Genomic DNA, 24798 nt, shown 5'->3' with positions numbered 1-24798 from the left:
GGCTGCAAAGAAAAGTCAGTAACACAAAACCGTGGTGTTTATTAGAGTGGGTGTGTATTAATGTTTCCAGTGGAGAAAGCATGTTTAATGGTGGCAAATGTTGAAGCTGCTGTAGCTCCAGGTGCTACAAAGGTGTGTGGTCCATGATTGTAACTCCATGTGCCATAAGGGTGAATTTATAAAATATAATTTGTCAGGATTTTTTTCCAGGCTGGAACACCATTTACTTCTGGCTCACATTTTAATTCGCTTGATTTTGCTGCCATCTATTGGCTGATATAGGTCTCACATTTACAGCTCCCTGTTCAAAGCTGGATTACTGCCTGAACACAAAGGGCACATGTCCCGAGAGCCACTCCCACAGTTTACTGAGAGCTAATTATTTTTGATTTAGTTTACTGTAGACATATGCACTGATCACATATATTTAATTACGTAAGTCCTGCTCTAAATGTTCATCAAGAGCTCCATCTTATGTGCACATTTTCCAAGTTTGACATTTACCTACGTCCACACACCAGCGCAGTTTTCAAGAAAAATATAAATTAGTCTTCAATCCAGACGTAATTGTTTTCATCCCTTTTCTTTTACTTATCCTCATCAGGGTCATGGGCAGGCTGGGGCCTATCCCAGCTACCACAAGTGGGATACACCCTGGGCAGAAACGTGGATTTCAGTATTCTGATTTACCAAGATTTCTGCATCTCCTGGAATGGGCTCCATACAATTTTGGCACTTTGACTCATGTTTAGGGATGAACTGATCATGTTGGTCAAAGCGTCAGGTGACTTCACAGCAAAACAAAAGTTTAAGGCCGATTATGACAAAAGTTCAAGACATGAGCCAACAGGGTGAGTGGGTGCCCCATCACCATGGTGGTTAACACTGTTGCCTCACAGCAAGGTCTTGGGTTTGAATCCACTGGCTGATGAGTTTGCATGCTCTCCCCGTGTCTGGGTTGGTCTCTCATGACACTTAAGACTTCCTCCCAAAGTTCAAAAGTATGCAGGTGTAGCCTACCTCTCACCTCACAGCAGCAACAGTCTTCAGCACAACTACAACCCTGTATGGAATAACTGGAAGAAGACGGCTTTGACTCTTTAGTTGTCTCTACTTATGAGTTTGAAAAATGACATTTTGCTCTGATTTTGGTGTTCCACCGTTTTTCTTGTGTGTACCCGCTGTAAGGAAATCTTTTTAGCGAGATATTTTTCTGTTTCATTTTCACCTGTTTGGATTGCAGATGGTGTGATTTGTGTAAACAATGCCCTTCTGTAGGGGGGAGCTGGAATAGCCGTAAATGTGATGTCAAGATCAAGACCTGATTCACACAGATCTGGTCCACTTCTACACTTTCAATCACATCTGTAACAGGACACCCCACTACAAGCTTTCTCTAGAAAGGTCCATCTATGCCCCATGAAGTTAGTTCATATCTTTAAAAAGAAAAAGAAAAAGAAAGAAAAGGATGATGCAGGAGTCCAGAGTATAAAGAAACTTTAATTGTTGGATTAAGAACAACCTTCACAATTTGAGGACTTATATATTTTAAAAAAAGAAATGTGCAATGGCATTTCAACCCTTGAGGTTTTTCATTTAAGACACGTTTCAGGTAAAAATAAACTAGGAGCACTGAAACCGCATAATGCTTGTGTTATACAGCTGTATTAAGCGTATAAGAATTATGGATGACCATAATGACTACAGATAATTTTGGAAAACCAGCTGACCACATGTTTAGGCTCTATATATTATTTAAGTATTTCGACATAAAACTTTAGGGATTCCTGCTGCTTAACATGTTTAAAAGAAATTATGTAATACTGTATTTGATGACCAATGTTACTTGCATCACTCAAAAATTGTCCACAGAACAACTTTTTAATTAACACTCAAATGTACTTATTTACTCAAACAGACTGGTGTGCTTAGCTGTAAGCCTGCTCTGCAGTCTTAGACTAATCCGCAGACTTTAAATAAACAAATATGTAAATTATATACTGTTTTTTTCTGAATACTAACATTTAAAATACATACCCAACCCTTCCATGTAAATTGTCAGACTGAAAATTTTGGCAACATGAAGCGTTTGTTAACATCTGGATTCATCACCTTACAATAACATGATATTTTCAGACATAACTTACCAGGTAATTTTACATAAAGCTATTACATCAGGAGAACCTGTAGATACTGTTGATTAGTCTGTACTGGACAAGAAGTATTTATTGAAAACAACATTCAGGCCAAGTAGCAGCTGGGTCTTCATTCAGTAGTCCCCTCTGTGGTCGGGGATGGGTTTCTAAGGACGTACTGTCCTTTGGCTTTTCTCGTTATGCCTGCAATAAAAACAAAACTACATTTTAGGTATGAGTCACTTAAATTTAGCAGTTTAAACACATAATCGCATTATAATCCTGCTATTTATGTGTTGGATAATTAAATAGCTTGCTCCTTTATGCCAGGGAATAAAGTTTTGAACTATTCCTTTAAACTCTTGGCCCATTTTCACACATTAAGTCTCATCCTAGCAGGATGGTGTCCCCAGGTGTCCTTTTCTTATGTAGCTTTCAGCAGGACACTTCCAGTAATCAGACTGACACCGACACTCTCTCACTACTTAAAGTACTCTGTTTGGTTCAGGTGAGAGAGCCGCCCGGGTAGAGCGAGCAGGAGGCAGCACAGTCAGAGCTGTGAAGTCTGGTATGAAAGGACTCACCTCACGTTCTAATCTGGCAGGTCATCAGCTCTCAGGGCAGATCTGGAAATACCCAAGCCTGCAGGAATCCTGTCCGGATACCTGACAGCGAGCTTGTTGTGATTCAGCTCAAAGCCCTGACGAGTGAACACAATACTAGTTTAGTGGGTGGAGGAGTAACCTGGGCACGTGACAAAGTATTCACCAAAATCACAGAGCGACGCGTGACCGGGTGATAAGAGTTACACATCAACAACGCATTCACAGCATGATCCAGACAGTTTCAGACGACTCAAACAAAAACTAGACAGACACAAGTGTAGAAAAAAAACTGGCCTAAGGAGATTAGGAAAGGGGGCACACATAAAGACGAACCCCTAAAATGCAAAATTCAGGGCTTGAAGCAGGGCAGATTTCTGACTCTGGAGATTGATGCACTTCTTTGCCTGCAGTCTGAATTTTTATTATTCATATTTAGTTGAATAGATAAATGACAAATTAAAACTCCTTTCATAAATTCAAGGGCTTTTGTAGCTTCGGTGTCTCAGGGAGTTAAAATTTAATGATACATTAAAGAATCTAAAGCGGCCCCGCTTCCTGGATTTCCACCAGAGAGCCATCCTGCAAATTACAACAGCGACTGCCTCTCTGCAACTTCACAAACAGTACTATGGAATTACAACACAGTACCACAATAAAGGATGCACTTACATGAAAACGTCGGATTGCTTCATCACAATGTTCTTGTTTTGTATAGTTAACAAAGGCACATCGTTTGGCAGTCAAAACCTTGACGCTATAGACGACCCCGACCCTGCAGGACAGGAGTGTGTAAAAAAACAAAACAAAGTTACCATAAAAAGTGTCTCACTACACTACAGAGCTATTTACTTTTATTACATAACAAACCCTAGAACTCCACTACAGGCTCTTACTTGTTAAACAGGTTTGCAAGCATGGAGTCGGTTACTGGGAAATTCAGGTTTCCCACCCAAACTGGAAACAGCTCCCTGTTGAAAGAAGACACCATTTAAAAAAACAATATACGACCTATGCACAAAGTCTGTTTTGGGGATAGCTATACAATAATTTATAATATGCATAGTAAACAGTTTAAAAAAAAAAAAAAGCCTAATGACTTTCTGCTCTAATGATTTCCTGGGCTACACCGTCTAATTAAAGGTGAAAGAATACCAATAAAGTACCTTGTCTGTTGACTAATTAAATTTTGCAATTACAAAAACCGATTGAGAATCAGTTGTTGTTTTTTTTTATATTAACCTTCCTGTCTCGCCACATATACCCACGCTGCTTCTGCTTCATGTAATCAATCCACCTGTTTACACTAGCTGTGGATGAAGTGGTGGTTATGAAGTTTGAGGCTGTGCCATTTGAGGTCATTATTATCCAATTGGAAACCAGTAAATCAGCAATAGTAACACAAAGGGCCATTTTTGAGTTAAAATATCAAACTCCGCTTTTGTTTTTTTAGGCATAGATTCAATCCAAGTAGGGCTGCCACAAACAATTTTGATAGTCGACTAGTCACCGATTATTTTTGCGATTAGTCGACTAATCAGATCACGTACGTACTGATTAGTCGCTGTACGTTTTACGTCCATTGGATGTAAAACTACAGCTTATTGCACCAGCCTACATCTGCTCTTATATAACTATCATTAGCTTACAGCTTTAAGTGTTTAAGGTCTGTGCTAACTAAAAATAAAGACAAGATGATAGTTTATTAAATTTTAATGAAATTTGCAGATTGTTTCGGTGAAGTTTAATAAACTCCTTGCTATCTAAAATATAACAGGACACCGGAGTATATTCTCCAGCATCTCACACTTCTGATAATCAGCTGTCTGCTTGATGTTTATTCAGCTGTGTAAAAACTATAACTTTAATCTCAGCCAAACCGATTTACTCAGGAACAAATAAAATACTAAAAAAGCCAAACAATAACATTAAGTTATCTAAGTGACTTATATATGTTTAACCTGAGTAGCGAAAGACGGCAGTGGGTTTGAAAACAATTAGCTGGGAGTCCGGTGTTCTCACGGACTCCAGTCAGCCTAGCTCCCGGCTAGCTATCGAGCTAGTGGGTAACAGACGTCTCCGAAAACGTCGGAGCGCTTTTGAAAATATGTGGTGTCCTGATAAACTGAGCAGATATTTGAGGTTTACACAGCTGCATTCTCGCCTGCAAATATGTTAAACGTTTATTTTGTGACCCAGAAAGAATAATAAGAGTAATATTAAAACTAACTAGCTGCCGCCATTGTTGGAAACTGAGCTATGAATTCTGGGACACAGCTGCTTCTTCTTCTGGGTTTAACGGCAGCTGGCATCCTTGTACATGCAGTGCTGCCATCTTCTGTTTCAGTCCATTATTACACTCTTAAATCCTACTACTTATTCCTGCGTCTTTTGTGATCTTACAAAGCTTCAAACGACGCGTCGACTATTAAATTAGTCGTTGACGATTTTGATAGTCGACGTAATCGTGACTAGTCGACTCATCGTGGCAGCCCTAAATCCAAGCTGAGTGAGTGGCGTGCTTACGGTGTTCTCTCGCTTCATTAGTGGTGCCGCACGGGAACAGTAAGCAGAGAAATTAAAGGGCTCCTGGTGTACAACCTCAATCCCACATTGTTACTTCTGCACAGTTATATTAGACTACATTTACTCCAAGAATTAATCGGTTGTGAAATCAAAACTAATGTATTTTGAGAACTTTAAGCCAAGAGTCCAGTCTGGATTTTTTTCCCCCACCATCACTTCAAAAGATCCTTCAATGTCCACTATAAACATTATCATGTTAAAAATGCAACATCTCAACCTTCCACGTAAGCACCCTGCGGTGAGAGTGAATCATCACTTCAAAAGATCCTTCAATGTCCACTATAAACATTATCATGTTAAAAATGCAACATCTCAACCTTCCACGTAAGCACCCTGCGGTGAGAGTGAATCAGTACTCACAGTGATGGTCGATTAACGCCGTTGCTGGCCTTCATGGGCTGAGTAAGAATAGGCTTTGATTGACTCTGAGCAGCAGATGTATTCTGGACTGCGCCCAAAGGTTTGTTCATAAGTGTTTTTTTCAGCGCATCCTTGGACTGAGCAGGACGCACAGCGGCAGCAGGTGCAGCGATTGTGTTGGCTGAAAGGATTGGAGACACTCCAGTGACATTTGCTACTTGAACAGGTGGGAGAGAGCCGTTCGGAAGAGCTCCTGCACACAAAGATCAGCAATTAAACTGGATAAAAATACACAGTTAAACACATTTCGTCAGTTTAAGCCTAATATACAAGTGATACTCTCTGTGGATAATACACAGGTGGGCTACAAGAACAAAATACTTATTTCCACAACTGCGTGGAGTGAGAAACTCACCTGGTCGATCGTTTAACTTAGACAGCACTTCTAGTGCTTTTTTAACCGTCCCATGAATTATTAAAGCATTTGAGCTCTGCTCTCGAGTAAAACCGAACTCCTGAAGCAAAACAGAAACACACAGTAAGAAGCACATTCAAAAAAAAAAAAAAAGGCTCAGTCTTCATTTTCCCAACTTTCCCTCACAGCTGAAACCTCGAGCTGCAGGCCATTTTTCTCATCTCAACTATGAACATGTTAGCACTGTTTCTGGTTGGATTCAAGTACACAATGTAGTTACATGCATGTAGTGTGACTGCACCACTAAGCGCAGCTGCTACATACCATTAGCTGTGTTATCTGCACACGCATCAGCTCCTGCGCAGCTTCTGCACACGAACTGTCCAGTTTGAGAACTTCCGTGAAGGCCAGGGCAGCTTCCTCATACCTCTGAAACATTACGGACAGCAAGAACTTCAATTCAAAGTAAACCTGGGTTCAGATCAATTTGTTGCTTCACTAATTGGCCTAATTGCTGTCAGAACACTGAGTCAGAAAAAGTCTAATGCTTCTTTCTCAATAGTATCTACTCGACTCGACTGTTTCAGTTGCTCTCTGTTACAGTTGAGGATCACCTCAATGTGTGTGGGGTTGTTATAGCAACACGGCTGATGTCATCTGTATGTGAGGCGATAGTACACTGCTTTTTAAACGGACTTTGTGGAGCCATTTCCCTCATTGACAGGTTTCAGAACTGGCGCTCTCATGACTCATCAAGTGACGTGACTGACTGGCCAATCAGTGGCACGCGATCTCTTCAGGTCACATTCTCAGATTGACTCAGCTCACTTGGAACCCCGACCGAGTAGGAAAAAAAGTTCCTGGTTCCAGGTATTACTACGTAATGGAAAACCCTGAAAACTGAGTTGAACTGAGCCGAGTTGGTCTTAGGGGAAAATAATGTGAACCTGTGCAACAACTGCAGTGATGCTGCAAACAAGGCGACATTGTCAAAGTCGCTGTAACCTGAACTGTAAACATTACAACCGCTGACGGGTCACATCCAGTATGTGCCGCTACACAGCCGACTGCAGCTGCATCAACAAGTTAAGACTAAGCTAACTTCCCTGTGACCAGCACTCAAATGTATGTCCCTTTATAATGTTTCTCATTGGTTGGAAAAATGTGTTGCTACTTTGGTTAAAGAGTGCTTTGTAACAAAGGACACTGTTGCACAAGAGTCTGCTCTTAAAATCAGAAACACACAGCATATTAAACATGACATGTGAGGGTTGCTAAGATTAGATAAAAGCTTTATTTTTACCTTTAGACCAGCCAGAGCTCTTCCCTTCCTATACAGGCCTTTATCCCAACCTGGACATATGCCAAGCGACAACTCTGCATCCATTAACGCCTTCTCGTATTCTTGCAACTTCTCAAAACAGAAGGACCGATTTCCAAATAGCCTGCGACAGATGCAAAGATGGCATTAAAGCTAGTGGTGCAAGTGAAATCACTGCTGTTACTTAAAGTGAGATGTTCTTACTTAAACTCTTTAGGGTTGTGCTTAATTGCATCTGTGAAATACTTCACAGCCATATTAAAGTCTCCAGCACTCGCATGCTTATTTCCAATGACTAGGGGGAAAAAAAAGGAAGATAAATATTTATTTTACGTATTCTTTAAAAGTCAAATCACCTCACTGAGAATTTATGTGAATGAATAATGACGAAACTTACCGGCAAGCTCTGTGCTTATTTTTACATGGTCTTCAAAGGAGGGAACGCTGGACGCAGCAGAGTCCTGCGTAGACAGCAAGAACAGAGTTTCAACCTTTAACGTGCACCAAAAGACACAATACAGCAGGTTTTACAGCTTTGTGGTCATTCTCCAGCGTTTCCTTCATCACTGCTGTTTTATCTAAGATGTTTAACTAACAGATGTGCACACATTTCATTTCTCTGCGGTGAGTTTCACACACCAACACACTTTCGTTTTGACATCTTAGTGAGGACATCTAATTGACATAATGCTTACCTAACCCTTAGCCTAAACCTAACCATAACCTAAATGTAGCCCTGACACTAAAACCACATTTTGAGTCTCAAAACTTCCTTCAAACCCGTGAGGAGAGGCACTTCTGTCCTCACATGTGACTGTTGGTCCACACAAATATAGTAAAATTCCAATTTTTGGTCCCAACAAAGACGTCTAAACGGGTACAAACACACACAAGTAAGAAGGAGGAAAAGCGTAGTTTCCATCTCCTACTTAACTCACTCGTATGGAGGAAACACTGCATCAATCTGATCTGTATGCGAGCTTCTTCACCTTCTTTGCAGCCTCCCGTTCTTCATGTGATTTTTCGGGGACTGTTTTGTATTCTTCTTTTTCTGGCATCTTCCTTTTCTCCTTCTTCTCCAGTTTGGGCTTCTGCTCCAGTTTATGCATGGCTATAAGAGCAGCTTTTCTCACAAAACTACTCGTCATATCAAGTTCCTTAAAAAGAGACGAGAAAAAAAATGTAATTGATGAACAGAAAGTGATATAATTTACAGCCAAATCTTATGCGATCATCTTTTCCTGTATTCAGTAAATTGGATTAAAAGAACAGTATCAGGTTAATGGCACTTTACACCATCAGGCATCAATCAGTGGTTCATTTTGAGAATGATATCCACTCTTAAAAGTGCTACCTCTGAGTCGCCTGAGTCGTTCTTGGAGTTGCCGTCTTCATCACTGGAAACGTCGCTACTGTCACTGCTGTCTGTATCTTTGGCTGAGGCCTGCGGTTTAACACTAGTATTGTTATTGGCTCTGTGTTCATCATTAACAGCTTCACCCTCCTCTGCATCATCTTTTCCCTGTAAAGCACAGAAGACAAGTTTGTGAAATAAGAGGACCGTTTCTTTTTTCGAAACGTGTTGCATAAAACAATCATCACCTCCTCGTTTTTTTCAGGGTTCAGCTTGTCCTTCTCCAGCTTCTCGAGACGTTTCCTTTCCTTCTGTTTCTGATCAACAAACACACGCAGTGAACATTACTCACACGGGCTGACATTTATTACCAATCACTTCATATTCAAGAAAGCAGGATTTACCCGTTTCTTAAGCCGCTTCTTCTCAGCTTTGTCTTTCATTTTTTTAGATTCTTCTAATAATCTGGCTTTTCTCTCAGCATCCTAAAGAAGCAGATTTGAATCATTTAGAGTCTGCAGCACAACTTCACATCAAAAAGAAAACGGTAAAACTAAACACTTACGTGCTCCTTTGTCTGAAATCTTAAAGGGGACGGGCAAGAAGAATTACGGGCTGAAGGGTATACAGGCTGATATACAGCGCTGGATGACCTCAGGCGGTTTGCAGGGTATCCATGGAAATCATGACTCCAACTACCGGTAACATAATCATCATTGCCTGGGTCGTCTAGATCGTCATCGTAGTCAATACCTGTAGGAACAACAACAAGTTTCATACAGTCACACAAATAAAGACCGACACACTCAAATGTGCACAGCAGACATGTTGCACAATATCTCCTTACCAAGAAGGCCACATCTTATTATTCTTTGCATATGAGGACGTCCTTCAAACATCCCTAAAACAGTTCTCTAAACAGGAGGGAGAGAGACAAAGAGATTTGAAAAGTATTCACAAACAGTCACGTACAGTCCTCGCTCGCAGCCTCTCCAGCCTTGAATTCTTACCCACATTCCACCTACATCTGGATCCCAGTATGATAAGTGTGGAGTATTCCCACAGCTGCTGAAAAACTGCACCACTGCCACTACTCAGCATGCCTCTGAGCTCCAGTAAGAATGCTGGCACTGAAAAGCACCATGTCCAAGAGTTTCACTTTCCTTTATCCAGAAGCTCTGAGTCACTGGATCAGCAGGCAAGCCCCTTTCTCTGGTCTTGCACTATAATAAATACACGTGAATGCAACAACAAAGCAGCCTGCATCTAATTTGGGGATGTGGAGCATATTCTCATACTGAATACTATCGTTTATTTTAGTCAGACTTATAGAAGAATCACTATAAGAGCTGTAATGTTGAGCACAAATGCAAATAGAAGGTTGGTGGGGCAACAACATGCCACTTAATGAAGAAATGTCACTAACCCAACAGATACGAAGACGGCACTTTTCCTTAGAATAATCCACGGACTGGTTTAGGATTTGTTATGGAGTCAATATATTATATTCGGAGCAGAAATGTCCAATTAAGACCACTTTGCACGTACAATACGAGATTATTACCTCAAATATCCGCCTCACTGTCACGCAAAAAAGCAAAGCGTGGTTTGTAATTCCTTGTAGACGGATTACTAATATCACTGTTTTCTAAACCATTTCACAGACATCCTGCTCACTGGTAAAACTGTGTTTAGATTTCCGTAAGAAGCAGCTGTGCACGTACAGCGTTTCTCTGAATACAGGATATGTACAGGAAGTGACACGGCGCAGTGTTTACATGTTTCCATTCAGCAAATTAGACTGTGCTGCTTTTACGGCCAACCTGCGAGGAACCCATTGATGATCTTAACACCTTACCCATCCGGTCCCCAGACCCATAAACTCCCCCCACGAAGTAAGAGCCAACACGCGGGGAGCTTTTCCACAAAGCGTAAGCTAACGCGCGCGTAAACTTTAAGGAAGAGAGCATACTTACGAACATATGAGGATCCGGAATCTCTGCAAAAGCAAACAAAAGAACAAAGAGCAATATAAATACAGTCGGTTCAATAACCAGGCTTTGGCTCCTCTCTACACAAACATGACTCCTACAAGCGAGCTAGCTTCGTAGCCACGTTAGCCAACAACTTTTTAAAAGACACAAAAAGCGCTTTCTTACCCTCCTCTTCTCTATAAATCTCCATGTTTACTAATATAAGTCCTGTCACGGCTTTACACACTCTCACGACGCAGTTAATTTCACCCTAAGTTTCATTACTAATGCTAATGTTAGCAGCCTCTAACTTTTGCTGCCAACATACTGGCGCGCTCCCTCTCGATCACTTTCAACATCGCGTGAACGCACACGAGCGGACGGGCGGGACTTGGCTTTTATTGAACGCATGCGCGCCGTCTTCCTGCCCCCTTCCCGGACACATGGATGACCTTTTGTTGTTTATTTGCAATAAAAATGTAAATGTAGTGGGTCTGTTTCAGTCCTTGAACCTGCAGATGTGTCTGCTAGCTCTGCAAAGCCTACTTTGGTATGGAATTTGGTAGGAATTAACAGCATTAGACTGTGTTGTAAATGTTATGTCATTATAACAATATAGCCAAGTACGCACCGTAGACACTGGATTGGCAAAAGCATTGGTTCGTCTGCCTTCACACGCATATGAACTTCAGCGGCCATCTTTAGGTTTAATATGATGTTGATCCACAGCTTTTACAGCTTCCAGATCTCATGGAGAGGCTTTCTCCAAGGTTCAGGAGTGTGTTTAGGATTTTTTTTTTTAAACCATTCTTCCAAAAGTGCAAAGTAGGGTTTACATGAGAAGGTCTCCTGTTTTTTCATGCTAACAGTGTTCTCTGGTTGAGGTCAAGACTTTGTGCAGGCCAGTCAAGTTTTTCCACACCAAACTCACTGTCTTTATGGACCTTACTTTGTCCACTGGTGTTCAGTCATGCTAGAACAGAAGGGTCCATCCTCAAACTGTTTCCACAAAGTTGGGGACGTCCAAGATGTCAGTATGCTGAAGCTTTAAGAGTTCCTTTCACTTTGAATGAAAAACAAACTCACGCCATAATCCCCCCACCACAAAACTTTATTAGTCAGAAAGTATCGTTCTCCTGGCAACCAAATGCAGAGTCATCCATCCGATTGCCCGAAGAGGTCTGCAGTGTTATTTTTTCTTTAAAGAGAGGGAACACTTCCTGCCTCTTCTCATGTTTTTTTTTTTGTTATGTTTTTTCTTTAACAATTTAAAGTGCACAGCTGCTTAAGCCTTCTCTGAGGAGCAACAATGTTAGGCTACACATAATACATTGTCTGATATAAAGAAGCCCACCTCATCATAAGATATACACATTAAATACTGCCAGCACAGGGTTAGATAAAATCTTAAACAGTTTATTTATTAATCAGTTTATTGTTACCATACACACCCGCACCCACCCAGACATTTCTGAATATTTTCCAATAGACAAAAACCCGCAGTTTTAAACAACTACAGGTTAAGCCATTAACAGAAGGAAAAATAATATCAGTATTTTTTTCCATTAAGAAAAAGAGTTTAGCAGGAAATGTTAAAATTGTCAAATGTAATGTTCTATGATGTAATGCATGTGTAATTATGTTCATCACTCAAAGACACACTTCTGTCATGTTTTCTTTCCCAACAAGTGAGCGGCGCGTTCACTGCAGTTTTAGCTCCTTTATAAATCATGAAGCAGCGGTCTTCGATCATGTTATGAAAAAAAAACTGTCTTTGCAAGAGTTAAAAAGTCAAAACCCTGAGTTACAAACTTTTAAAAGTTTATCCGTCCCCACTTTTCAAAGTGGCAGCGACAGAATGTCATGATGGCCAGGACTTATGTGCTGAAAGCAAGTATAACAAACGGCGATCGGTTTCCATCAATGCTACTCTACAATCCTTCCATGGCGAACAGAAAAGGCAATGAGTCTGCGGTAGGCCGAGATGAGGAGGATGATGGCTCCTGCCACCATGCCGCAGATGAGGCTGAAGGTCCAGCGAGGTCCCAGGTGGGTGTAGACATGGGAGACGAAGACCGGGCCGAGTGTCCGTGCCCCGCTGCCCGACGCCGTCAGCCAGCCCATGTACACACCCTGGTGAAACATTTGAGAAGTATATGGGCGCGTTCAAAATTATTTTAAAGCATCACACATGTTAGTATTTACCTGAGGTTTGGGTCCAAGGATTTTGGAATACAGTGTGTAGGACATCACATTGCAGGCTGGGTATCCCACTCCAATGAGGAAGTCCGCTGAGAAGAACTGAGCTATGTGTATAGCAGGAGTATACTGGCACCAGGTTTGTTCGATGGGACACCCCGTTGGCTCCACAGTACTGTTCGGGGCTAGCATGAGGTCAGGCATCTGAGTCACAAAGGAGTTGTTTTTTATGTCTGTTTGTGAAAGAGGAGGGTAGAAATTAGTTTAAATCTAAACAGATGCTTGGAAAGATGTAACAACTACACACTGAGCTGTCAAGAGTCAAAATGGCAACAACTGGAAACTAATCTGACTACTTAATTCAACCGATCAATACCTGCCCACTGGATTTTAGGATAATGGTTTCCCCATGGAAGAAGAATAAAGAAGCCACAGAAAATAATGACCAAGCCGATTAACAACACAGGCCGATCTCCGAATCTGGAAGGAAATTAACGAAATTCAGGAAAGGCGATTCTTTTTTTGATGTAATTTATATGTGCAGTGAGAGGGGTGATACCTAAGAGCAGCCACTTTTACAGCCAGAAACACCAAGATTGATACAAATCCGATGCAGCAGAGAATGATCCCGTTGTACAGCACAGCTTCTTTCCTTGTCCAGGCAAACATGTCCATAGATAGGGGCGTGGTAATTCTGAAGAAAAACACAGAATCACAACAGAGTACAAAAGAGGTTTTAAAGAGAGAGAAAGACTGCCTAGACTGGATATAAAAGACAGGCATAGCTCTGGCTGAGAACTGTCACCATGCTTGCGTTTTGAAACCAGGAAGCTTGTCAATCGCAGAGATAATGTATAAAATGATCTCCTTTATATTTTTCTGTTTTATCCTCAGTTACTTTGACACAAAGTTATCTGCTGTGATGCTTACACCTCTGATGAAGTCTCACATGTACTTGTAAATGATCATTATCACAATATTTCTGACTGAGTCAAAATGAAATCAAACCGGGACCTCATCAATCAAAATTGAATAACTAATAGAAATCAGTGGCGATACCCAGCCCTACTTGGAACCAGCTTTTATGTACCATCTGTGAGTCTGACGTCTTTGAAGAAATACATACGTCTCAAAGATGGCAAAGATGAACATGATGATGAAGAACAGGATGTTGGATGTCATGACAGCCACCTGATCGATGCTTTCAACAGTTTCTTCTGAAATATCAACTCTCTCTAGAAAACAAATGTATCTTCCATCAGAAACTGTAAAACATGACTCATTTATTTCCATATTCAAAATGTATGATTCCTTTAACATTAGCCATTCAGACTCAGTGCAGTACTGCTTTATGTCACTCTGTATGTTAAATGACTTAAAAATAAATAAATGTTTTAGTCCAAATAGTTTTCATTTTTTCTGTAAATTGACTTCAGCAAGTGGTCTTTCCTTGGCATACAGTAAATGCTAAAGAAAAATAGATACACCTTCTGATGTGTAGTTGATAGATTGAATGTGCCTTCCATCTTCATCAACGTGATGCTCTCTGATGGAAAGAATCAAACATTTTAGTTAAAGGGTATATCCACAGTATTTTTTAGTCCATGTAAAATAACGAAATAAACAGTCAAATACTGAAATTTTCCAGAACTATCCTACTGAAGACCGATCCTTTTTTTTTTTCCCTTCAAAAAAAAAAAAAAAAAAAAAAATGGTTAAGGAAAAACAACTTCACACGTTAAAGACAAGTCAAAAATATTTCAGGATGCAGGAGTATCATTGTCAAGGTCTACAATCACCTTCATGAATGTAAATATGGAGGATTTAAAAGGTGCAAGCAACCACTTGAAGGCCAGACTAGACTTTGCCAGCAAACATCTAAAAGAGCACAGCTCTGTAAAAAAAAATGTTTGGTCAGATAAACCCAAGATTAACTTTTATTAACTTGTATCAAAATGATGGGAAGAGAAAGGTATGGAGCAGGAGAGAAATAGCTCATGATCTGAAGCATACCACATCATCTGTCTAACATGGAGGGGCTAATATTATGGCATAGACATGTATGACTGTCAGTGGTGTTTTGTGACTGCTGATGGAAGCAACAGGGCTGCACTCTCTGCTCGGATTCAACCAAACGCTCCTGATCAGACTGTGTAAACAGATAATGACCCAAAGCAAACTGCAAAAGCAATATGAGTTTCTCAAATCAGCAAAATCAGATGTTCTTCAAATTCAAGTCACCTGATCTCAACTTATGTTTTTTAGGTTATGAAGAGAAACTTGGATCATTTTTTCAGTATGTTCAATAAAAACCAAAAGCACAAATAGTGCTTTAAGACAGAATTCGAAAGAATTGTGAACCTTCACATTTATACGGCAAAGGAAGTCAAAGCTGTCCTCAACATGAAGAAGGCGGCTTTCAGGAGCAAAGTGAAGGAGGAGATGAAGGCAGCACAGCGGAAGGTGAAACGCTGCCTGAGGGAAGCAAAGGACACCTACAGGAGGAAGGTGGAGCAGAAGTTGGAGAGGAACAATATGAGGGAGGTCTGGAATGGTGTGAAAACCATCACAGGCCACAACACCAAGAAAAGCACAGTGGGGGGGACTGTGGAGAAGGCAAACGAACTCAACAACTTCTTCAACAGGTTTGACCAGCCCACAACCCCCCCACCCTCACCCTCACCTTCACTACAGAGTCCTCTCCCCACTCTCCTGCCTCCCTCGCTTCCCCCCCTTCCTGACACCATGACACCCCCCTCCTCCAATCCCTCTCTCAGCAGCAAGACATCTCCCCCCCTCCCCTCTTCCCAAACATCTCCCAGTGTCACAGTGGATCAGGTCAGGAGACAACTGAGGAAGCTTCGCCCCAGAAAGGCAGCAGGCCCAGACAAGGTGTGTCCTAGGATGCTAAAGGCGTGTGCTGCTGAACTTGGGGAGCCACTACAACGAGTCTTCAACCTCAGTCTGCGACTGGGGAGAGTGCCCGCCCTATGGAAGACATCCTGCATCGTCCCGGTCCCCAAAAAGAACCGGCCCAATGAGCTGAATGACTTCCGACCGGTGGCACTGACGTCACATCTTATGAAGACTCTAGAGCGGCTCTTCCTCAACCTCCTCCGACCACAGGTACAACATGCCCAGGACCCACTACAGTTTGCATACAAGGCGGGTGTCGGAGTGGAGGATGCCATCCTGTACCTCCTACACAGAGCCCACTCACACCTGGATGGGGGAAAAGGCACGGTCAGGATCCTGTTTCTTGACTTTTCCAGTGCCTTTAATACCATCCGGCCCTGTATGCTTCAAGAAAAACTGAACAGGATGGAGGTGGACCCCTGCCTGGTGGCTTGGATCTCCGACTACCTCACCGACAGACCACAGTACGTCAGGCTGAAGGACATCACGTCTGACACAGTGGTCAGCAGCACAGGAGCACCACAGGGAACTGTGCTGTCCCCTCTTCTCTTCACCCTGTACACCTCTGACTTCTGCTACAACTCTGAATTATGCCACATTCAGAAGTTTGCAGACGACACAGCTATCATGGGGTGTATCTGGGATGATCAGGAAGAGGAGTACAGAAGTCTGGTGAGGAACTTTGTCGCATGGAGTCACACAAACCACCTGCAACTCAACACCTCAAAGACTAAGGAACTGGTTGTGGACTTCGGGAGGTCTAGAGCAGGTCCACTGCCGGTTCAGATAGAGGGGGAGGAGGTGGAGGTGGTCAACAAGTACAAGTACCTCGGGCTGTGGGTGGACAATAAACTGGACTGGTCATGCAACACAGAGCACCTGTATAAAAAAGCCCAAAGCCGACTGTACTTCCTCAGGAGGCTGAGGTCTTTTAACATCTGCAGGAAGCTCCTGAGGATGTTTTACCAGTCAGTGGTTGCTGGAGTACTTTACTATGCTGTGGTGTGCTGGGGGAGCAGCACAGCAAAGAAGGACTCATCCAGGCTGGAGAAACTGATCAGGAGGGCTGGCTCTGTGGTCGGCATGAAGCTGGACACTCTGGTGACAGTGGCAGAGAAAAGGACATTAAAGAAACTGATGGACATTATGGACAATGCTGGGCATCCTCTGCACACGGCCATTAACAACCAGAAGAGTCTGTTCAGTGACAGGTTGCTTCTCCCCAAGACAAGAACTAACAGACTTAAAAACTCCTTTGTCCCACACGCCATCAGACTGTTTAACTCCTCTCTGGAGGGGAGAGGGAGGGGAAACAGGAGGACAAAGGAGGGGGGAACAACTAAGCTGTAGTGCCTCTTCACCTCACTGTGCAATACCTTTTGTGCAATACTTTTGTAAATAGTCAACGGTGCAATAGACTCAATACTTGAAATGTGCAATTCACTTGTATTTTTATTTTTATTCCTATTTATTCTATTTATCCCCTTCGTATATTTTATTTATATTGTCTCTGTATTTATATATATATATGTGTGTGTGTATAACTCTGTAACTTCTGTCGTTGCTGTGCTTTTTTGGAAATCGAATTTCCCAGAGGAACCCACCCGAGGGATTAATAAAGTTCTATCTTATCTCTTATCTTTAAAAACATTAATTATACATAAACTGACAGATCAATAATACTAAACTCTCAAACAGTCCTGATTTAAATCTTTGACCCTGCTGACCGCTAAAGTTCATTTAGGTAGTGCCTCAAAAAACAAAGAAAGAAAAAAGAAAAAAAAAAGGCCCAGTTGAGGGATGAAGACAGATTTACTACAGTACAGAGATCAAGTTTATGGCAAAACTATAAACAAACAAGAAGTCACATCAAGAATTTGTTCAGTCACCTCAGCAGAATAACGACGAGCAGGATGTTGATGAGGCCGAACACTGCAGCCAGTAACGCTGGGGTGGTGTACATGTTGAGCTTCAGCGCTATGAAGTCCAGTGTGACACCTTCCTCTCCAATGAAGGACAGACATGCCTGCAGGGCTGACATGTACACAGAAAAATAAACAAACATTAAAACTGATTTTTCCTTCAGCAAACTCACAGCTTTGCTCCCTGTTGTCAAACTTACCTGGCCCGAGGATGAAACCGAGGGCCTGGCAGGCACTCATGTTAGCCATGGCACCAGTCCTCTCGTTCAGTGATGTTGCTCCAGCAACATAGGACCTCACCACAGCTACGTTACCTGACATGGAAAGACTGAAACGTGTCATGGATCATCATAAAGGAAACAGATCAATTTGCTTACTAAGGAAATTATATCAAACTTTTAAGTCTATATTTAAATGATCACCTGCTCCAAAGCCCACAAAGACTCTGGACATGAGGATGTGATACTTGTTATAGGTCTTCGGCAGGTACGCGTAGGCATAGTAGATGTTGGCTGCCAAGTTAATGGAGATGGAACACACCAGTGGTTCCCTGCGTGGCCGATGATTGGACCACCAGCCAAAAATGGGTGAGGCCACCATCTGTCCGATGCTGTATGCTGCAACCACCCATCCCAGGAAGCTGGCATCAGTGCTGTCATCAGTCTGTAAGAAATGAATGCTCCACATTAGACCTCATAGGAAACCTAGTACAACATCAAACCCCACTGTTGATCAAAGCCACCACATATTAAACTGAATACATGTTTAGGCAATAATTCCACCGGCTTCCAAGCTGCATGAAGTGGGAGGAAAGTTCACTGGTAGACCACCGTGTTCTGGCTAAAATGTCTCAGTGTAACAGTAAAATCAGAACATGCAGGGTCCTACACATTGTCTAACCATAAGGGGGGCTTATACACATTATTTCACCTCTTCATTGCATACAAGTGTATGTAGAAAGGTAACAGCATTTCAGGTTTTCAAATATACTTGGAATCCAGTTTTAGGACACTGAAGTGACATACATGAACATATACTGCTGAAGCGTAGCTTCAAAAGCACAACATGTGGTGCAACTGAAGTATACTGCAACTTAAGCAAGACAGAAGTTGAAATAAACACAATGGAACAAGCAAAAAAAAACAAAAAAAAAACAGCAGAAGTTCAAGGAGATAAATGAACTCAGCGGCAGGCATGACAGGCTAACAGAAAACAGTGGATCATCCTATTAAAACACATCATGGGTCATGTAACTGCAGTCTGTTCATTATATACTTGAACAGACTGCAGTTACATTCAAAGCAGTTTAAAGCACTCAATTAAAAATCCAAGCACCTTTGTAAACCTTGAAAACACTACATAAATTCAAGTATTCTCCAGCACCCGTATAGGAACCCTGCTTACAAGTGCTTAATCTTTCAGTCATTTGACCAGGGCAAAGAGCAGGGCACTATATCCTAAATTAAATCCCCAACAATCCTCTTTGCATCTTTCACTTCCTCTTTAAACACCCAAGACTGCATTTAAGTAGCAAAAACAAACCACGGAGCTTAGTTTGTATTATTGACATCAGTTGAATCAGGCAACAATCTTCAGCCCAAAAGACACCGTGTCATACTTACTTACCTTTTGCAAATAGGGCCAAAGTGATGTGATGACAATAGTGAAACCTGAGAGAGAGCACAGATCACATTAATGACACACAAGCTGTTGAAGATGCTCAACATGTTTTTAGGCTAGAAGTGACTGAAGTTATTTCATGTCTCTTCAAATGGCATCACAGGTCAGAAACCACAGTTTTTCCTGTAACAGTGCTGAGATCATTACTTTGAACGTGATAAAAGTGTTATATTCCCGTGTCCTCACCTACACTACTGAGGAACATAGTGAAGTACATGACTCTGATGGACCTCCACCGACTTCTGTAGTCATCATCCTGCGAGTCATCGCTGCTGACATGGAGTACAGATTATCCATAAAGGATGACATACCAGCAAGACAATGTAACCTATACGAGTAATGTACGAGCCAGCAAGATATATGGCCAAGTGACAGGTCAGCGTCTCCTTTTTATAGGAGCGAGAACACAGTATGATGAAGAAAAACTGGGTTAAAGAATAAAGGTGAATAAAGCTGCTGCACCCACCATCTCTGACTGCAGTTGCGTGTTTTATTTAGCGACTGTAAATAAAGTCTACCTATGTTAAGTTGCTTTGTAGCTTAGCTCTGTTGCTTACATACGGCAAAACAGACACAACACAAGGCCAGTAAATCCAGTGCTTCTACAACCTGTTGGGTAACAGTGTATTCATACTCAAGCTTCCTCTCGTTGTTTTTATTTAGGGAGGCGGCTATCTGGACTTACCTGCTCCTCTCATCCCTGAGCAGCGGGGTGGTGCTGTCGGGTTCAGGTTGAGACATCTTTTAACAAAACACTAACTCTGCGATATTATGACTCCACCCGTGGACTTTGAAAAAGCAAAACAGTACTTTTAGGTCGCCATGTAGTCGAGGGTCAGTGAACGACACTTGCTAACTTTCACCTCTCCCATAAAGCTCCGGGTAGCTAGCTAGCTAACGTTAGGGAGAAACATTTGGCCCCTTAAGTCATATGCACGAGTCTAACTGATACCGCAAACCATGATAAACGGTCGTTTTACCAAGAACAAAGCACAGTACGCCACATAAAAACACGCAAAGCTGGACTATGATATCAGTGACAGCTCTAACACGCAAGGCACCCATTATTTAAGCATCGGCTTCCGGTAAATTCTTTCAAAATAAGGCAAATTGAGTCCCAACTGTGTTCTGCCGAGTTTTTTCTTCAGTACGCTTATCATATCTTATCAAAAACTTAACATGAAATTATTTATATAAACATTAAACACTCTGAGGTGTCTTTCCTTTGTTGTTGCACAGGCTGCGCAGTGTTTTAGACGCTAATTTCGAATAACATCCGTGTTTACTCGACTGTTAGCGCGCACCTTGACGAACCGCGCTCACGTGAAAACTAGCAAACCACCCAAACACAGTCCGAGGGTCACTTGATTGGATCGGCGAGAAGGACGCCGTGCTGCGATTGGTGGATGCAGTTATAGTGCGGGGCTGATACAAAAGTTATTTAAAGGGCAACTAGTTCAGCTTTAATGTAGAAGAATCTGAGCACAATTATTGACTTTTATATGTGAAAAATTAGAGTAGAATAGAATAGAATAAAATAGTCCTTTATTGTAATTGTACATGTACAACAAAATTCTACAGGAATAAAATATAAATATCAAGACGGCATAAATAAATAACAAACAGGAGAAATATGTACAAAACAAGAGGAATATATACAAAACAATAGAAGGACACACATTAGTGAACAGGATGCAACATGCTTGAAAATAGTGCAGAGGACTTGGTCTGAATATAGTTCATGTGTGAGTGACCTGAGTATTAAGGTAGATCAAGGGTTATGACAGATCACCTTTTAATCTACTCGTGGCACTATTAAAGTATTAAATCACATGAGATTTCAAATTGCAGGAAAATCACTGGAGTTATAAGAGGCAGACAACTAGACACACCACGTGTATGCTATTGCTATTTATTGTGGTTTAACCTGTCAAGGACAAAAATGTAAAGAAAATTCTGCATCAAGCCTTGAAATCATAGCTTTCCTACTTTTGATAAGCCTGGATTGGTGGCATGATGGTTAGTGCTGCTGTCTCCCAGTAAGAAGGTCCTCGTTCAAATCCACCATCTGGCACAAATGGTTGTTTGTCTCTGTGATAGAATGGTGAGCTGTCTGGGGTGTAACCTATCACTTCAGGATTAGGCCCCAGCCCCCCTGCAACCAGGATAAAAATAGGAGGACGGTAGTTGTTGTAGATCCATTCACTTTATATGGTAACCAGACTCTAGACTTTGTTGAACATTATGTAATATGAAGACAACATGTAGTATTTAAGTGACCAAGTAGTATTGGGCTAAAAGTTATTGAATAGTGTTGAAATAAAATGACAAAATTGTGAAGGATTAAAATATTCCAAGAGCTCAACTTACTTCATCTAAACATGTTTCAATCGCATTTTATGAACCTCTAAAAAGAATGGGTGTGTTTTTCTTATAATTTAAAGGTTTACTGAATTACATATAAAAACATAAACACAGAACAAGGCAGTTCAAATACACTGACATAGAGTACGGTGTGCAAAGAAATGTGTACAGTGAGTTATTGGGTGATATACATTTGCCAAACATCTAGTGCACAGTCTCAAGATCAATACAGGTTATGTTTCCACTTTGTCTTTGGATTTGAACCCACATAAACTGTCCCAGTGGTCTTTCCTTGTCATTTTTACAGTTAAGCCTTATTAACATCCTCTCACATGCAGCAACAGTGTTCATCATCTGTCCACAATGGGACTATGCTATATATTTTACAGAATTCAAGTGCAATAACTCAATTCTAACAGCCTATTGCAAAACCTTTGAACTCGTAGCTTATTAATTAAATAATGCTAAGCAAATTGTTTAAATTTGTATAAAATAACTCTTATTTAGAACAGTGTTTTGAGTGTGTGCAGGACAAATGTTTTTAAAAAATTTCTTGGTTTTAGTCAAAGGTGTCTTTTCTTCCTCACTACATCCACACACCTCCTCTGGTCTTTCTCTGTTTCTCCACAAGGACCTCCTGTTACACAGCTAAAGTCATTGCATCGTCTGCTCTGCCACCTTTAGTCGTTTTGTCAGTGTCACTGTCTCCAACCCGTACATCACCTCGTTACCACCTTATATACAGTTGGGTGTCTGTTATTGTCATTTTTTAAATTTTTCTGTTTTTACTTTAGAGAATAAATACTGTACATCATGATGTGTCATCAAAACTGATTTAAATATCAATGATGAATGTCATTATCTTGCTAACAGAGTTAGCTTATAAAAACCTCCCCAGTGCCAATAAATATTACACCGCAGTAATTAAGTAATAAACAACAAAACAGTTTTTAACTACTGACGTCTGTTTTTAGTTTAAAAAAATTTTTATTTTTATTTTTTTGCAAAAAATACATTTTTTGGCTAATTAACACAAACTTTCTCTTTTATAATTAGAGGACCGTCTGGGGACTGATCAGAATCTTTTCCTGTAATTTTACACATTTGTTTCTTAAAATTTAACAGTCAGATTCAAACTGAAAGTTTTTTCCATTTACTATAGCAGTTTCTCTATCTCATGGAAAATCTAGTACATAATGCTGGAACTGTACTTCTTTTTCTCATATTGTGATAAGTTTCAGTCATCGGCGTAACTTTGTGCTGAACATTGGGGGTGTCAAGATCTCTGTCTAAATAAATAAATAAATAAATATATTTGGGTAAATTTCCAGATGATTAAACATGCAACTAATTTGCTGGTAATACCTGAAACTAATTATTGGGGGGGGGGGGGGGGGGGGGCATAACCCCCCGGGAAATTACGCCCCTAGTTTGAGTGGTCTATCATTGCCGATATCATTACAATACTGATATTTTTAGCTAATAAACACCAGCTTATGTAGGGGAGATCCGTGTGTCATAATAACTTATGAGATGAATGATCAATTTGCAAACTCTGATTTTTCATTTTAATCACCACTAAATCACTGTGAGTTTTATTTTCCACAATAATTAGTTAACACAACAAAACACCTTTCAGCTTTTCATTAATTTTGAAACTGGGACTTTTATAAATAAAACAGACAAAACGTTCAGACATTTTTATTTTTTCATTTCAAATAAATAAATAAATAAATAAATATCTGACACAATTCAGAGGGCTACATACCGAACAGAGGATAGAAACAATGTATCGATCCTATATCGCTGGTTTTGCAAGACCTGTCAGCAGTCTGGAGTTGCTTCACACTGAAAGCATTTGGAGCCTCGCTACATGCTGCCAAACCGGCATTTAATCTCCGAGCAACCTATCCCAGAAATGTGAAGCAAGTGCGTAAGTTCATCTCTGAATGTTTTTAAAGCATTCCTACATTAAGCTTTACAGCCGATATATGCAGCTCAGAGGTCTGTGCGTTGTCATTATTAAATCTGACCGTTCAATGGATAGACTCAAGTCTTTCTTTGGAAAAAGCAGTGTTGCAGACGAAACCGTTTCGTGGTTAAAAAAACAGGAACTATGAAAAAGAAGTTTTTTATACTTGTGTTAAGCTGTGTGTAGAAATTACACAAAATTCAGTCTCAGGTTAAATGTGATAGAAACAGCTTCCGTCTTGATAAAATATGAGTGTCATGAAGCCATGTTTGCATTTATTTGCACTGCTTTCCAGTCTGGGTGTCAATTTATGTTCAGCTTTAAGTATAAAAGGGTCCATTCTACAATGTGTTGTTATTGTTTTTTAAGTTGTTGAATATAAACATTATTTTTGTGCTGATACTGCACTTCTTTTTTTTTTTCCAGAGCCAAAGAGTTTTTTAAATATGCATAGAATTGCATTTTGAATTACTTTTTGAATATTTCTTAAAATACTTAAGTTCTACCAAAAGTTTAAATAAAAAGAACAGTATTGGTGAACTTTAAATGTTTTCGGTGTAATGTATTTTTGCATACGGGTATAATAGAATAGCTTTGGAGTTTTGTTTTTTAAAACTTGAGTATGTACTTATACAAAATGCAACAAGACATAAAAAACGGTTTTATTGATTATAAAATACACTATATCAGATTCATATCAGTATCGGCAGATATCCAAATTTATGATATCAGTATCGGACATAAAAAGTGGTATGAGCCATTTTAGTCTGTATGAGGGCACAGAGCTGCACGCCATCGACCCAGTCTGCGGCTCTTTTTCAAAGTGTGCAGTCATTCGTAGCGATGCATGAAACAAAATCACGTGGCCGATACAAACTACGGTGACCGTTAAGTTACATACGGGCAACCTACGTTGAGCGTGTCACGTGAAACAAACGCAAACGGAGAGTAGCGTTACACTGAAGTCAAAAACATTTTAGATTCACATTAAGTCTTTTT

General features: G+C 40.7%; 2 protein-coding genes across 2 annotated transcripts; both read right to left on the bottom strand.

Moving 5' to 3' along the window:
• Positions 1 to 1480: 1480 nt before the first annotated feature.
• On the bottom strand, positions 1481 to 11092 carry LOC146636630 (uncharacterized). The gene is made up of 18 exons (XM_085349610.1): positions 10933 to 11092; positions 10750 to 10772; positions 9621 to 9687; positions 9339 to 9526; positions 9178 to 9258; positions 9022 to 9090; positions 8774 to 8941; positions 8409 to 8576; positions 7817 to 7880; positions 7624 to 7714; positions 7402 to 7543; positions 6423 to 6527; positions 6099 to 6198; positions 5684 to 5936; positions 3634 to 3708; positions 3410 to 3512; positions 2720 to 2835; positions 1481 to 2339 (listed from the first exon to the last, which is right to left on the bottom strand). Exons 1-17 carry the CDS (start codon positions 10955 to 10957, stop codon positions 2728 to 2730), a joined length of 1830 nt encoding a protein of 609 aa, XP_085205736.1. The 5' UTR covers positions 10958 to 11092; the 3' UTR covers positions 1481 to 2339; positions 2720 to 2727.
• Positions 11093 to 12334: 1242 nt separating this feature from the next.
• On the bottom strand, positions 12335 to 20484 carry mfsd8 (major facilitator superfamily domain containing 8). The gene is made up of 12 exons (XM_085349613.1): positions 20149 to 20484; positions 19650 to 19732; positions 19410 to 19453; positions 18206 to 18446; positions 17984 to 18097; positions 17751 to 17895; positions 14433 to 14491; positions 14072 to 14180; positions 13505 to 13639; positions 13322 to 13425; positions 12952 to 13178; positions 12335 to 12879 (listed from the first exon to the last, which is right to left on the bottom strand). Exons 1-12 carry the CDS (start codon positions 20202 to 20204, stop codon positions 12673 to 12675), a joined length of 1524 nt encoding a protein of 507 aa, XP_085205739.1. The 5' UTR covers positions 20205 to 20484; the 3' UTR covers positions 12335 to 12672.
• Between the last annotated feature and the right edge of the window lie 4314 nt (positions 20485 to 24798).

Source organism: Diplotaxodon limnothrissa, linkage group LG3, assembly GCF_057381915.1.
Source record: "Diplotaxodon limnothrissa isolate DT_005_m linkage group LG3, D_limnothrissa_male_GT1.1, whole genome shotgun sequence".
NCBI lineage: Eukaryota > Metazoa > Chordata > Actinopteri > Cichliformes > Cichlidae > Diplotaxodon > Diplotaxodon limnothrissa.
This window is presented reverse-complemented; position numbering and strand designations above follow the sequence as displayed.

Bases quoted from the DNA above. Each gene is read 5' to 3' on its own strand.
- mfsd8 (XM_085349613.1), bottom strand. From the start codon at position 20,204: ATGTCTCAACCTGAACCCGACAGCACCACCCCGCTGCTCAGGGATGAG. The intron at 19,733-20,148 runs GTAAGTCCAGAT...CCATGTCAGCAG, and splicing joins CTCAGGGATGAGAGGAGCAG to CGATGACTCGCAGGATGATG. The intron at 13,640-14,071 runs GTATGTATTTCT...GTTTTTCTTCAG, and splicing joins ATCTTTGCCATCTTTGAGAC to AATTACCACGCCCCTATCTA.
- LOC146636630 (XM_085349610.1), bottom strand. From the start codon at position 10,957: ATGGAGATTTATAGAGAAGAGGAGG. The intron at 7,715-7,816 runs GTAAGTTTCGTC...TTTTCCCCCTAG, and splicing joins AATAAGCACAGAGCTTGCCG to TCATTGGAAATAAGCATGCG. The intron at 3,513-3,633 runs GTAAGAGCCTGT...CCTGTCCTGCAG, and splicing joins CTTGCAAACCTGTTTAACAA to GGTCGGGGTCGTCTATAGCG.